Below are 15,751 nucleotides of genomic sequence, written 5' to 3' on the forward strand. Positions count from 1 at the left end.
TTGTTCCTTTTTCTTTAGAAACTGACATTAAAAAGGGGGAAAGCCCAGCTAAAACAGGTAACCAATTGATTCTAAATAATTTGGATTAAAAGTGACTGCTACAGATTTTCTTAATTCTTTGGACACTGCTATAGTGCTCAACCTGAGAAACATAATTTCAGGTGTCAGAGTCGCTAATTTTAATTATTCTTTTATTTGTATTAACAACAACTATGTGCTGTTTTCTCTTAACATTAAGAGACTCAACTCATTAATAGTTGATTAAAAGTACAATTGTCTAAAATCCCTCTTTGTTTAATAATTCTATCATTGTCTAAAACTCTATAATAAATAATGAGGTTTACTGTATTCATTCTGTACCATAAAAGTTGGGATATCATGTCAAATCAGAAGTATTTTGACAAAAATATTGTATATTTTTAAATTTTTCCACTACTTGTAACTTGTTTTTAAACTATCTACAATCATATAATGCAGTGCACAAACTGGTCATACAAATGTTCCCCCTTCTCTTATTTTATGAAAGCAGAATTGTTTTACATATACGAACTGCTGAAGATAGTAATTGGCAAAGAAATGTTTATTTGTCTCTTGGCTGTTTCTTAATCTGTTATAACATCTTTCTTTGTTATAGCTATATATTTAATAAATTAATAGCTCTTCCAATTAAGTGTCTTTGGGTCAAAGATAAATTACTGTTTTACACTTTTGGAGAGCACATAGTTGGAAAAGACATAATAAATAAATATTGGCTTACAGCTTAAACGTACTGATATGTAGGTAGATTTCAAAGAAAACAATTGTTATTTCTTATATCTGATTTACATTTTTTTTAGCCTCTAGTGTGATAAAACAAACCAAGAATATTTCTCACCCTGCCATTACAGGTATGATTTTGTCTCTTGTGGTTTCTTTTTAAACATTGATTTGCTATTTTTCATTTTTCATTCATTATTAGTGACCTAGAGTTGCAGTAGCTAGCTATATAAATAAGTTAGGTATATAATAGAGATAGATGGATGGATGGATGGATGGATGGATGGATGGATGGACAGATGATAGACAGACAGATATACTGACTTTTTCATTTATACATATCTGCTATTAGCAGAATAGACACTGTAAAGAAGATAAGAATTGTGTACTGGATATGGGAAATACCCCAGGACTTTCTAAAACAGTTTGTGTGCAAATGAACTATTTATCCTATTGAGTACTATAGATGCATTCACAGGATTCAGTACTTTCATCAAAAAGACAAAAAGGATGGTTGTACCATACAATGCAAGATCTGCTTCTTTCATACATGCATACAATGTCACAACCATAGCATACAAAAATTTGTTGTTATGTCAGATCAGAGCTCATCTCTAGCTATAGTATGGTGACAGGAATGAAGGGAAGTGGTTGATTGTGGGGGGGAGACACTCCAAGACTCAAAGATACGTGATTGCTACCATTTCATTACTATGTGAGGAGATCCTATTCTCACAAGCATCTTAATTCCAAGGGTTCTTGTAAAGGGCACCTCTCTGTCCCTCTTGATGCAGGGGTCCAGAAATGTAACACATTAAACTGAATGTAGCCCATTGGTTGTGTATGCTGATCCAGTGAAGCCTAAATTAAATCCCATGATTTTGCCCTATTCAGAGGCAATGGATATGCCAAGAGCTTGACTTTATGTTAGGGATTATATTGTAGAGAGCAAAACCAATGGATAACCAAAGTCCCATGGCTTCTCTCAGGTTAGAAATAAAGTGGCTGGAAACCACAGTTACATCTTGAAAATGTTACATTAATCCCTGTTTAATGATACATTTAAGATACTTTTCTTTACAATGTATGCAAATTACTGAACATTAAGTGCCAGTTCTGAAATTAACCAATACAGTACAAAATAATTTATTCTCTTGATCTTGCCCAATTTCACTTGTAATTTCTAGCTAGGAAATGACTGCAGATCCTTTTGTTAATACATGAATGTTCTTCTGAAAGAGAGCACCATGTCTCATTGTTCAAAGGATGTAATTATTAGACCTCTACTTAAGGATCCCTTTTTGTCTTCTCCAGAAATTTCACATAGTACATTCATTTAGCATCACACTGACCCTTGGAAAAAGTGTATTATGCTTGTGTTAAAAGCATTAAAAGGCTGCCAATTTACTTCTAGTTTCTATACAAGATGTTAGATATTACCTTTAAAAGCTCACATGGTCTAACAAGCTACCTCATTCATTGAGAAATGGTCTCCTAATTCTCAGAAATCTACAGATGTTGAAGGCTCATCGTGAGGTGACTTGGAGTCAAGCTTTTTCGATCATTATCAGGAAGGTGTTCCCTAATGAGTTGAGAGCACAGATCTCTTTGCTTTTTTAAAAAAAAGCCCTTTAAAATAAGATACTTTTTAACAGCCTTTTTGATTATTTAAATTCTGGTTTTCATTTTTAAACTTTGGGTGTTCTTATTGAAGAGCATCAAAAGACTTCAAGAGCCAACAGTATCAAAAGTATATGAAGTAAGTAATACATCAAAGAAATAAAACCAAACCAAGACTTCAGAAAGAATAAAGTTATTAATGGTTCCTGATCATTGTCTATAGATTATGTTGAATATTAGAGGCAGGATGCTTCTGACAATGCAGGTCCTGGATAATAAAGCTGGTTAGATACCATGGAAACAAAATGCTACCCCCCCCCCCCCCATTATCTGTTCTGCCAATAGGCATTGTTTATATTCTTTTCTTTATCATTTTTTGGCTTTTTGCTCAGCATAGATAATGATTCTAAACTGATTGTTTTCCTCTTGCCATTATATACATATATTACTTCATGATTTTTTCCCTTATCCTCTCTTTTGTGCATGTGTATATGCATGGACATACATTCTCTTACATATTCTATTAAATGGCTATTTTTTTAAGAGTAGTAAATCAGGAAATATTTTCTGACACTATGGTTCACTTGCTTGAAGAATTTTCATTCGGAAACATTGTATGTGGCTCATTTGCACAAACATAAAAAGAGTACCCATAAAAATTAATACCCTCTTGGCATTCTAGAAAGAAGAGACTAATTAAAACTATAAAATGATTATAAAGAATAGTGACAGATGATACCAAGAGAGGAACCAAAATAGTGTCCAAAATTAATGAGCCCAGAAGAACTGATTATTTTGAAATAGGAGCATGCTTCTTAAATATATGCCTGGGAATTTTGACTTTTACAAGTCCCTCTGATGTAACCAGAATAAATGCTTACATTGTAGACAACAAAAGTAAGGAATTTCCTGAATTCTTTCTGTGCTTTGTCAAACAATGGCATGGAATCACTACCATTAATTTGCTCCCTATGGAACAATACCTTTGAGGCAGACACTATTAATTACCTTATTTCAGCTTTTGTACATTATATGCTCATCTCTTATTATTGGAGTAGTTCCAGTCCACTGCCAAAATGTTTCATTATTGTGAAAAGGAATGTTACACAGGTAGTCTTTGACTTATGACTGGTAATTTAATGATTATTCAGATTTACAGTGGAGGTCTTCAGGGTTACTAACCATCAGGATTTGAAGATCTGACAGCAATCCTTCTCCATGGTTAGATGATCACATTTTGTGCACTCAGCAACCGGGGCGGGGGTATAAGTAATAGGAGCAACAGTGAATGCTTCTTTGAAACAAATTGTGAACATATGCATAGAATCATAGTGATCAACAGATATATTTAGTCCAATTCCCTGCTTCCTGCAGGATCACAAATACAACATTTCCAATAGATTACTTGTCTCCATTTAAACACATTTGGATACTGGGTTTCATAGTGTAATGTTATAGCATTCTACTGGAATGTGTGATTTTGTAACTTAAATCAATCACCCAATCTCCTTCCTTCTGAATCCCATGATATTGGGTAATTTTTACGAGGATGGAGCCAGAAGGCAAAACTAATTCTATCTAGACAGGCATTATGCATCACAACAGATTTAGCAGATTGTAATCTGCTAAGTATTATTATGTATTTCTTATCTATGTTTACATTCCAACATTATTTTATCTGCATCTTTGTGTTATTTTCAGTAGAAAGGTAGAATAGAAAAGTTATAAAGGAATAGTCTGCAATCCTTATAAAAGTTCCACTGACTTTTAACATATGGTACAATACTTGTCCTATGGTGGATGACTTCTGCCAAGGCCTAAATATGGGCAGTGAATCTCTCCTGGTCTTATTTGTTGTCTTAGTGATGTTTGGTACTATAGAGCAGGGCTGTCAAACTCCTGGCCCGTGGGCCGGACGCAGCATGTGCTGGACATGCCCATGCCCAGTTTAGTGAAGAGGGGAAGTCTTAATACGTCAAGTGATGCCACCATAATGATGTGAGTTTGACACCGCTGCTATAGACCATCATCCCCTTTTGGGCCACTTGCAGGGCTAAGAATAGGAGGCATAGAAGGAGGAGCCTATGTCGCTACGAAATGGTCACCCGATCTTGATGCTCCGAGATCACCGCCAATACTTTTTTCACTGGGTGGTCCAATCGGACCTAAACTGTCCCGTAGAGATGGTGAACAGGAAGACTTTGTTCTGCTGATCACGGGGACATCGCAAAGCCCCTGATTGATGCAGGAGAAGGTCTCTCAGCTGGCATTAAAAGCTCAACCCCTAGGCTGATGAAGTATGGATGGCTCCAAAACAGAAGGAAATGGAAGAGAAAATATTTACAGCTGGTGAAGAATTTTTACCCATTTTAAAAGAGCCTGCCTATAAAAAACTTAAAGCTAATTTAAATCTAAGAATAAAAGAAATCAGCAGAATTAAGCTTTGGATGGTTTTGGTCAGTGTGTTATCTTAATTTTTAAATGTTACTTTCATGGATTGAATTTATGCAAACCGTTTGAAATGAATGGATCAAGTTTTCTTCTTCTAATTTTTTTACTATTACTTTCACAACCTACGGACTAAACTTCTCCTTATTCATCACTACATGTGTCTTTTACTCTTTCTGCTCTATTTCATGTAAGAATTTGACTTTTTTAAAAAACTTGGAATATTAAAAGATACAAAAAGAACAAAGAGAATTGCAACAATTGTAACAACAAAGGGAGAGATAACTGCTACTCGAAGACTGGAAACTTGAGTACTGAAAACAAAATACTTTTACTTTCACTACTGATTATTCTGGTCTGGAACTTTAAAGTCTCACAGTTTGTTTATAGAAAGTGATAAGAAGTAAAACACCATTTGTTTATACAAATGTTCCTTTGAAGTATATCCTTAACCAGAGATCTGATGATGAACCTAGCTATAACCTTGTAAAAATCTTCCAAGTCAGAGCAGCAGTGTTTTTACAGCTGGAAACAATGGCTTATTTCCAACAACAAAGAGAAACTTCAGCTTGCAAGAGATAATATTTGCAATACAGAAACTATCAAATACATTTGAGAAAATGTTTGAAAAATTAGAGCACCTAACAGAAAAATATGATGAAAAGGATGGAGATGCTTATCAAATGGGAAAAATAGAGGGTAGAGTCCCAAGCAATAAAAAGAAAAATGACTACAAAGAAATCAAAACTGCTGACATCTCTGGTAAATGGTTTCTGTCTGGAAATGGAAAAAGTGGAATATGGAAAGGGGAACCAGATGGAGGGGAACCTTACCCTAGATGGTTAGACACAGAAGAAGAAAAAAATAAAAGAACTTATGGATTTAAAGGGAGAAATTTTATTAGTAACACCATCGATAACAACACTGACAATTAAAGACAAGCTGATTAAGGAAAATGAAGAAGGGCATCAAAATTACATGAGAGAATCAATAAACAAGGAGTTGCAAAGAAGAGTCCATACAAACTTGATTAAGGAGACGATCAGAGGACTGATGTCACAAATGGCAGAAGACATGAGACTGTTTCGCTACTGGAAAGATACAGTCTGATAGATGAAAGTGTTTAATCTAAAACTAGTTGGACTTAGTGAAATATAGTGACAATAGATATGGTTAAATAAACAATTGAAAATGATAGTAATGTATACATATGTATTGGTATAACAAGTAGTAATTGGGTATGAATATTGAATGGTACCTATGAAAGGAAGATGAGAAATGGTTTGATTACATATAAAGATTAATAAAAAAGAACTAAATTATGATAATGGATATAGTCAAATAAAGAAGAGATAATGATAACAATGTATATATAGGTATGGGTACAACATGGGGAAATTGGATGTAAATTGTAAACAGTGATTTAGAAAGGAAGATTGGAAACCTTTGTTACTAAATGTTATTGATGTTTAGCTAGAATAGGCCATAAGAAATAGTGTTATTGAGACACTAGAAATAGCAAATGAGATGCCAGTATGTGGTTATGTCTTGAGTTTTAGTATGTTTTATGATGAAGGACGTTTAAACAATTATAGTCAAATGAGAATGGGGGTAGGACGATGGTAATATGTGCAAATATATTTGATTTAAAATACTAGAATTAATATGAATCATGGGTGACTGTAAAAGAAATGCACAAAATTTTTTTGTAACCAACTGATACACTTTCTACAGTATGTAAAGAAAGGGGATTTTTTGTGTTGTGTCTGTTTTGAAAAATAAAAACTTATACTTAAAAAAAAGAATAGGAGGCATGGTTTTACAATAGTGTATCTCCTTCAATGGGACTCATTCCATCAATGGAACAGCTTGTCTCTTGGAATTGTGAGTGCTCCATTACTAAAAATCAAAGAAACACAGGGCTGAGAGCGATCTTGGAGGTCTTCTAGTCCAACCCCCAAGGAGGTCTTCAAAAAAAGATTGGACAGCCATTTGACCAGGATGGGATAAAGTCTCCTGCCTTGGGCAGGGAGTGAGACTAGAAGATCTTCAAGGTCCCTTCCAGCTCTATGGTTCTGCAACTTTTTCCTAAAAGCTCCTAAATAACGTTTATCCTTGGGCCGTCAGACTTCTGAATCAGTGGTAGGTTCCTACTGGTTCGGACTGGTTCGGGTGAACTGCTAGTGATTTGGCAGCCTGGGTCGCTGGAACTGGCAGAACAATTTTAACTGGACTGTGCATGCACGTGCAGCACACCTCAGGCGCACAGGCACAGCATGCACATGAGCAAACCAGCAGTAGAGCCTGCCAGAACCCACCACTGTTCTGAATGTAGCAAAACACCATAATCAGGTTTAATATGATAGACTTGCAGGGCCAGCGTAACATGTAACATGCTTATATCAGTGTTATATAATGTTACATACATATATGTATTTGGTAATGTGTGCTAGTTATTACTTATTTGGTTCTAAGGATTTCTTTTTTTCTTTTATTTATTGAGTTATTGAGACGCATTCTGTATTTTCGAGGGGTGCATCAAGGGAGGCTCATTCAATTTCACTGTACACATGTTGTGCATTGACAATAAAGATTTGATTTGATTTGAGCAGGCAGTAGTAGGAAAGAAAAGATTGATCTCTTGAGCACTCTCCCAAGAATGCCACATAGACTGGTCCTCTTAATCCTGCATTTATATGAAGCCATTGAGGGAGATAATTGGTAGGTTTACTGCAGTGGTGGGTTCCAGATCCCATTGTAACCAGTACGGTTGCAATGGGGCCTGGCGTCCTCCACATGAACATGTGTGGCACGTGCACTCATGCAACATGCACATGCATCTCACCTTCCAGCGATGCCTCCGCAACACTCCAGATGCTCGTGGAGCTCCGCGCAGGCGCTATACGTGCCTTGCACGTGTATAGAAGCACTAAAAGCTTTAAAGATAGGTAAGGAGCGTGGGCAGGCAGGTGGGCCCTCTGGAGCACTATACTGGAATGGTACCCGGTGCTCCAGGCAGGCTCCAGTACGCCATACCGTACCGGGGCGTACCACCTGCAACCCACCAGTGGTTTACAACAAAGTGTCTAACAATATGTTGCCACCATGGAGGTGTAATCATCCCGTAATTGGAAACTATAAGTATCTGGATGTGGTGAAAAAACTGAGGTTGAACTCTAACAAGATGTAATTTTGGTTTTTTTAAAAATTGTTTTGGATATTGGAGAGATTAAAACCCTTTGAACTGATAAGTTTTTATTGCATTCATTGGCTGAATTTCTGTCTCCTTAAAAAGATGATGGTGTAAATTTGATTTTAAAAGTTTTAAAAATATATGATTTCTTTTAACTATGCAGCAAAACGATCCTTAGTATAGAAGAAAGTTAAAAATGGCTTAATGGGCCAGAGAAATTTGGAATTGTAGCTTTTTGAATTATTTAGAAGATATTTTCTCATAGGAAAATGGATACTGCTTTGTTATTTTTTAATGATAATCAGACCTTGAAGGCTGAGCACTAGAGCTTGAGAATAAAGAAAATGGAGCAGAATTCCTTAGTACAAACTTTTGAATACTTCTCAGCCAAACCTTTGACATAATGGATCAAATGCTTGATAAAATTGACAGAGCATGTTCTAATGAAGTTGTAAAACAAGAATGAGCTGCAATGGATAGCTATGAAATTAATTTGAGGGAGACAGTAAATGTAATACAAATTGTTCTGAATGATGATTTATTCCCCAAAGGGGATAAACAGATATTAAATCAAGAAACTGATTTGGATTTTTTTTTCTTGATATACAAAAGAGTTCTGTCAAGATATGAAAAGATTATTTTAGAAGTGACAAACAAAAGGGTAAAATTTACTTATTGATACAAAATAAATATGTTAAAATTGTGATAAATGATCAGCCAATTACCTCTGATACTTTTTTTTGAGGGGGTTAAAGAGTAATTTGAGGAAAGTTTATAAGAAGATTATGAGCCTTAGTGGTGCAGTGGTTAGAGTGTAGTACTGCAGGCTACTTCTGCTGACTGCCAGTTGCTTGCAATTTGGCAGTTCAAATCCCACCAGGCTCAAGTTTGACTCAGCCTTCCATCCCTCTGAGGTGGGTAAAATGAGGACCCAGATTGTTGGGGGCAATATGCTGACTCTGTAAACCGCTTAGAGAGGGTTGTAAAGCACTGTGAATCGGTATATAAGTCTGAGTGCTATTGGCCAGGGTTTTAAAAAAGAAAGCAGTTATAGCTGATTGCCCTTACTGGACTTTTGTTGACAAAGCTTGATTGACATAGAATTTTGACTGGGTTTTTATTTTATTTTTTTACTTAGGCGGTATAAGAGAAGAGCAGACAAAGCTGGGGGAAGGGCATCATCACTTTAGAGTCATTGTGTTCAGTGGTGGATTCCGGATCCCGTCGCAACCGGTACCCTGCGACAAGGCCGGGCATCCACCCTGTGCACATGCATTGTGCATGCATGTGCACCTACCACCTGCGATGCTCCAGCTGCTTGGCAGAGCATTGCTCAGGTGCCATACACTGCATGCACATGCGCAAATGGCCCGGTTGGGTGAAATACAGTTCAGGAACGTGGGCAGGTGGGCTCTCTGAAGCACCATACCGGAACGGTGCCTGCTGCTCACAACCCACCACTGATTTTGTTCCCACTAGTGCTCCATGTCCACTCCCTCTTGAATTCTGTTGACCCTTACCTGGCACAATTTAATTTTGAACTTTATTTGACCAGATTCTTGTGTATAGGCTTGAATAAATCTTCTATGCTGCAACTTTATGAATAGTCCTGATTCTTTGTGCCTTATAGGAGATGAGCTATGGGGATAAGAGAGATTATGTTTTATTTAGTGACAGTGATAAGCTACTAAAATTGTTTTTACCCACTGGGATGAAGGAAAAAGTCATTTCTTTTTTCTTTCTCTTTCTCCTTTATTTTTTTTCCTTCTACACATTCCCTGGCTTTTCTTTTTCTTATATTTTTCTGTTTGTATTTTTGCAGTACCCTATGCATCGATTTTTATTCTTTTCATTGATAATTTTTAATAACATTATTTTTTTATTAAAAAAAGGGACTGGAAGTTTTCTTCTGTTTGCTGACACTGTTATGACTCTGATGGTATATAAACATAAATGCATAATTTGGAACACTATTACCATAAATTGCATTTTATTGCTTGGAAAACCATTGCATAGAAAATTACATTACTGTGACTTTTGGCCATAAAAATGTTTCGTTTTGCAATCTTTATTTTCTAAAATTAGAGGGATACAGGAACTAAAATTAATTATTTTATTTTGTTTTTCTCTGTTTCCTTTTTTTTTTTTAGGCAAGGAGGCAGAACATAAAACACCAAGTAAGTCTCTAAACTTTACAACTATTGAAAAATACAGGAATAGTGATGATGGTTAGAATTTGATGATATTTCCAGTTGGATTTTCAATGACAGTAGCAAACATGTATCCTTTGCCTATCTTCTAAACCAGCTGTTGGATTTGGAAATTCTCCAGAGCAGATCTGGAGGTTCCACAAGGAGGTACATTGAGTTCCATTCACATTCATTATTCAAATGTGGTTATAATCATACTTTAGCTGTATGGAGTAGTCACGATAGCTTTACTCCAGTAATATATGTGACTGTCACATGATTTTTCAGACTATATAATAATGTCCTATAGTATGGTGTGATTTTACTGAGCAATAGAGACAAAGTTTTTGCCCCCAGCATGGTCAGTTGGTCCGTCCGTCCATCATCTATCTATCTATCTATCTATCTATCTATCTATCTATCTATCTATCTATCTATCTATCAATCATAATCTATGAATAAATTATTGTGAAGTACAATATTAATCCTGTTTCTTGCAAATCGAACCTAGAAATGTCATGATATTTCTGAAGAAGCAGCCACGTAGACAGGGCACTGGCCAGGATTCTAATACAACTAGACTATTCAATTAAAACCCAAAGTTTTTCCCACACCTGTTTTATTTCATGAAGCTCCTCAGAATGGAGTGGTGCCTAACAGAAGGGCTACAGGTCATTGAGGAACCTGCTCGGTCTAATCATCTTAAAAGGTTTCTCTTCCCTGCAATGGTTGATGGCCCTAGTTACATAGGCTCTTATTCCTTTTATATGAAGGAGATATTATGAAGTTACCAAGACTTACCATTTGCATGTTCTCAACAGACTGCTAATATATAACCATTCCAGAACTATATTTTGTGTAAGCTTATCTTCTCAGAGAAAAGCTATGCATGGCCACACATGTCAGTTCATTATCTACTGTATGCTAGTTTGAGAACATCAGAAGGCCGGACTAACACTATAGGTCTTCTCTCAGTAAATCTGGAATGACTCATTTTACGTGAAATCTGAAAAGAATTTAAAAGTTAAGAGCAAAGACTATACAATACACTGGTTGAATTTATCTTGTATTGCTCCCACTTTTTTAGAACAAGAAGTTCTTGGGCATGAAAAAGGAGCTCATCCAGCAAAACCAGGTATTTATTCTAATATTCACACTTCACACAATCACTTGGCAAAGTAGAAGAAGGAATTGACAAACTGAGCAGAATAATAAGGCCTTGAGCATCTGACATTATTGCTATTATACAATGTATACTTCTTAGGCTTACTTAAATAATAGGGATGTACCATCCTGTCCTTATTCATAAGTAAGCATGATTTTTTCTTTGTTGGTGGGGGGAGGGGCATGCAATATGTGTAGAATCTAAGCCAAGAGCAAGCTTAAGAACTATAACCCAACATTATCCTTTTCTCCTTTTCCTCCATTGAAGTAAGGTTCTTTAATTTCTCTCCAAGTCCAAAGAAATTACAAGATGTATCATGTTATATTTATATTTGCTGCCCTGCTTTGCATGTGAATGCTTTTTCTAAACCTGCATTTTAAATAGTCTTGTTAACTTGGTTGCTAATAATGTCTTTGCTGCTATTCCATCTTTTTCTAAAAAGGTGGTTATGCACTTTAACTTATTGAATTAATAGAATTTCCTAACTATTGTTAGTCAAATATCTTAAATAATGCATTTGACAATTAACTGTGATTAATATTTTACTTTCCTTTATTTATGTCATGTTTTTAAGAAAGCAAATAGTAAAGAATATAAATAGGTCACATGTAAAGAGCTAGAATACTATAATACTAGTGTTTTTTTCAAGGATGCCTTTCAGGAGAAGGTCAAAAGTCAAGGTTGGGTCTACATTCATGTGATCAAAACCTGCCTCTTTTTAACATGCATCAAGATGCATGAAAAAACGGTGGAGCTTTGATTGCATGTTGGCTTTTTTTTTTTTTTTAATATATATATTTTATTATGTTTTCATTCTATACAATCACATATTCACTGTGCTTAATCAGGGCATATAACATAGAAAATGCCCTCTACAATACAAACCCAGTATACCACCTTGACCCGCCATACACCCTCTTTCAACCCCCTCCAACTTTCATTCTTCCTTCTCACACACCCCTCTACGCCTACTTCCCCTCCCCTTCTTTCTAACCTTAACCCTATCACACCCTCTCCATTCCCTCCCTCCCTTCTCCTCCTCCTCTCTCTCACCCTCTCCACCCTCCTTCTTCTTTCACTCGACTCTTTCCTTCGGTATCTATTACCTTCCAGTATATTCGGTTTGTTCTATTTTCGCACTAACATTGAAAAGCCACAGTATACAAATACAATCATGGAATTTAACACATATTGTATTTCCCCCCTCCCCCCTCCCCCTAAATCCCCACCTCCCTTCCCCCCCCCCCGACTTCCCAAAGACCATACGTGGTATAACTTTTGAACAATCACAGTCTAAAATATCTCTACATTGAACTCAGCTTCTTACTGTTACCCAAATTTTAAACAATTTAAATTATTACTGATACTAAGCATAAGCTATCTGGAGTTTCTTAGTCCCATATTTACTTTTTATGTAATCAATCCATTTTTTCCAGTCTCGTTTATATCTCTCGTTTGAATGTTCTTTGAGATATGCTGAGATTTTGGCCATTTCGGCTAAGTTCATAACTTTCAAAGTCCATTCTTGAATTGTAGGTAAATCTTTCTTCTTCCAATACTGCGCCACCAAGAGTCTTGCTGCCGTTATTAAATACAGAACCAAATTAGTCTCTGCTGCTGTAAAATCAATACATATACCCAGTAAAAACAACTGGGGGGTAAATTTTATCCTTCTTTTAAAGATGTTTTGCAGGATCCACCATATTTTTATCCAAAATGCCTTGACATTACGACATGTCCACCATATATGAAAATATGTAGCATCACAAGAACCACATCTCCAACATTTAGGTTGAACATTTGGATACATAGAGGCAAGCTTTTTAGGATCTAGGTGCCATCTATAAAACATCTTATAAAAATTTTCTCTCAAGTTTTGTGCTTGTGTAAATTTCACATTTCTTACCCAGATTCTTTCCCATGTTTCAAGCATTATTGGTTCCTCGATATTCTGAGCCCATTTTATCATACAATCCTTAATCAGTTCCGTTTCAGAATCCATCTGTACTAATACATTATATATCCTCTTTATATGCATTGAGCTTTGATCTCTTATTTGTTTAAACAAATTATCCTCAACTTTTACAAAGCCAATTTTTTGATCTGTTTTCCACCTAGCCTGTAATTGACCATACTGAAACCACGTTTGAACTACCTTCTCTTCTTTAAGTACCTCTAAAGATTTTAGTTCCATTACCCCTCTTTCTGAGATAAGAAGTTGTCTATAGGTGGTTCTATCGTGTTTTTGTTCTACATTCATATTTTCAATTGCATGTCTAGGAATTGCCCACATGGGCACTTTATCATTTAATTTATGTTGATATTTTTTCCAAACCCGCAATAAAGCATTTCTTAAGATGTGATTTTTAAATTTCTTATCCGTTTTTTTGTTAAATAACAAGTAAGCATGCCAACCATATAACAAGTCATATCCCTCGATATTCAGAATTCTGTCATTAGTTAGATGAATCCAATCACTAATTGCAGATAATGCCACTGCGTCATAGTATAATTTTAAGTTAGGTAATTTCAATCCTCCTCTTTCACGTGCATCTTGCATTATTTTCATCTTTACCCTCGGCTTCTTTCCTGCCCACACAAATTTATTGATACCCTTCTGCCATTCTAAAAGATTCGCATCTCTTTTAAGTATTGGTAACATTTGAAAAAGAAATAAAAATTTTGGTAAAATGTTCATTTTTAGTGCCGCTATTCTACCCAGCAAGGACAAATGCAGTTTTTCCCACCTTTTCAACTCCAACTGTGTACTATGCCAAAGTGATTCATAATTATACTTGTATAATTTCCCATTTGAGATTAAAATATTAACTCCAAGATATTTAACTTTTTTAACTACCTCACATCTTAGCATCGCCCCCAGTTCTTCCTTCTGTTTGATAGTCATATTTATAGCTATTATTTTGGTTTTTCCTAGATTTATTTTAAATCCCGAGACTTGACCATATTGATTGATCGTATTCAATAATACCCTACTAGTTTCCTGCGGTTGTTCCAATATTATAACCAGATCATCCGCAAATGCACGGACTCTATATTCTTGCTGTCTAATTTTAATCCCTTTTAGACCGCCTAGGCCCCGTATCTTATTCAACAGTATTTCCAAAGTTATAATAAACAGTAATGGGGACAGAGGACAGCCCTGTCTTGTACCTTTTTCAATTTGAAAGGAGTCTGTCAGACTTCCATTGACAATGATCTGGGCTGTTTGCTGCTGATATATTGCACCAATTGACCGTAAAAAGCCATCTCCTATCTGCATTTTTTGCAATGTCTTCAGCAGGAATTGCCAATTAACTCGATCAAAGGCTTTCTCCGCATCCAAAAATATGAATGCGGCCGGAATTTGATTGTTCTTTCCCAGGTATTCTAAAGCGTTGATAATTAATCTAACGTTGTCCTTCATCTGTCTGCCCTGTATAAAACCAGTTTGATCGGTATGTATCAGTTGTTGAATTACCCCCATTAGCCTATTTGCTAATATTTTAGTAAAAATTTTATAATCTACATTGAGTAATGAAATAGGTCTGTAATTTTTTGGTTGGGTAAGGTCTTGGTCTTCTTTGGGTATCAACGATATGAACGCAGTCTTCCACGAAGGAGGCACTTTCCCTCCCGATTGAATTTTATTGAATAGTTCTCTGAGGGGTTCTACCATTTCTAACTGTAGATTTTTATAATAAACAGCTGTTAAACCATCTGTGCCTGGTGCTTTCCCTAACTTTAATTGTTTAATTGCCTGCAAAATTTCCCCAGAGGTTATAGGTTGATTCAGCTTATGCCTATGTTCTTCTCTAACTAGGGGGATTTTCTCTTTATCTAGGTATTTGTCTATATCTCCGTCCTTAATTTTATCCCCTTTATACAACTCTGTAAAAAATTCCCGAAATACCTTTTGAATCTCTTCCTGTTGAAACACTTCCTTCCCTCTGTAACACAATTTGGATACATTTCGAGCTTTCCTTTTTTTTCTAATCTGATAAGCCAACCACCTACCGGGTTTATTTGCATTGCAGAAAGTATTATGTTTAGCATATAATAAACTAGTAGCTACCTGGTCAGAGATCAGCATATCAAACTGAGATTTTAATATAGCAATTGTTTCCCTAATCTTTGTATCTCCTGGATTCAATGTTAATTCTGACTCTTTCCCTTTAATTTCCTCTTCCAATTCTTTTCGTTTTTGCCCTTGTTTGTGTCTGTGTATTTTGTTTATATTCATTAATACTCCTCTCATATACGCTTTGCTTGCATCCCATACATATTCCAAAGATGTACCCTTGTTCATATTGAGAACAAAATATTCCGATAGCAATTTTTTACAATCATTAACATACTTTTCATATCTAAATAAATTTTCAT

The 15,751-nt window shown here is 35.7% G+C and overlaps 1 protein-coding gene across 1 annotated transcript in view; it reads left to right on the forward strand.

The window, feature by feature from the left end:
- TRDN (triadin) overlaps window positions 1-15,751 on the forward strand; it is a 231,089-nt gene that overhangs the window by 197,758 nt on the left and 17,580 nt on the right. The window contains exons 72-74 of the mRNA XM_087719027.1: window positions 19-57; window positions 10,168-10,194; window positions 11,294-11,341. Coding sequence (XP_087575153.1) covers window positions 19-57; window positions 10,168-10,194; window positions 11,294-11,341 — 114 coding nt within the window. The remainder of the gene's footprint in view (window positions 1-18; window positions 58-10,167; window positions 10,195-11,293; window positions 11,342-15,751) is intronic.

Source organism: Thamnophis sirtalis, unplaced genomic scaffold (assembly GCF_051295495.1).
Source record: "Thamnophis sirtalis isolate CommonGarterSnake01/CBP01778 unplaced genomic scaffold, rThaSir2_p1.2 scaffold_6, whole genome shotgun sequence".
Classification (NCBI taxonomy): Eukaryota; Metazoa; Chordata; class Lepidosauria; order Squamata; family Natricidae; genus Thamnophis; species Thamnophis sirtalis.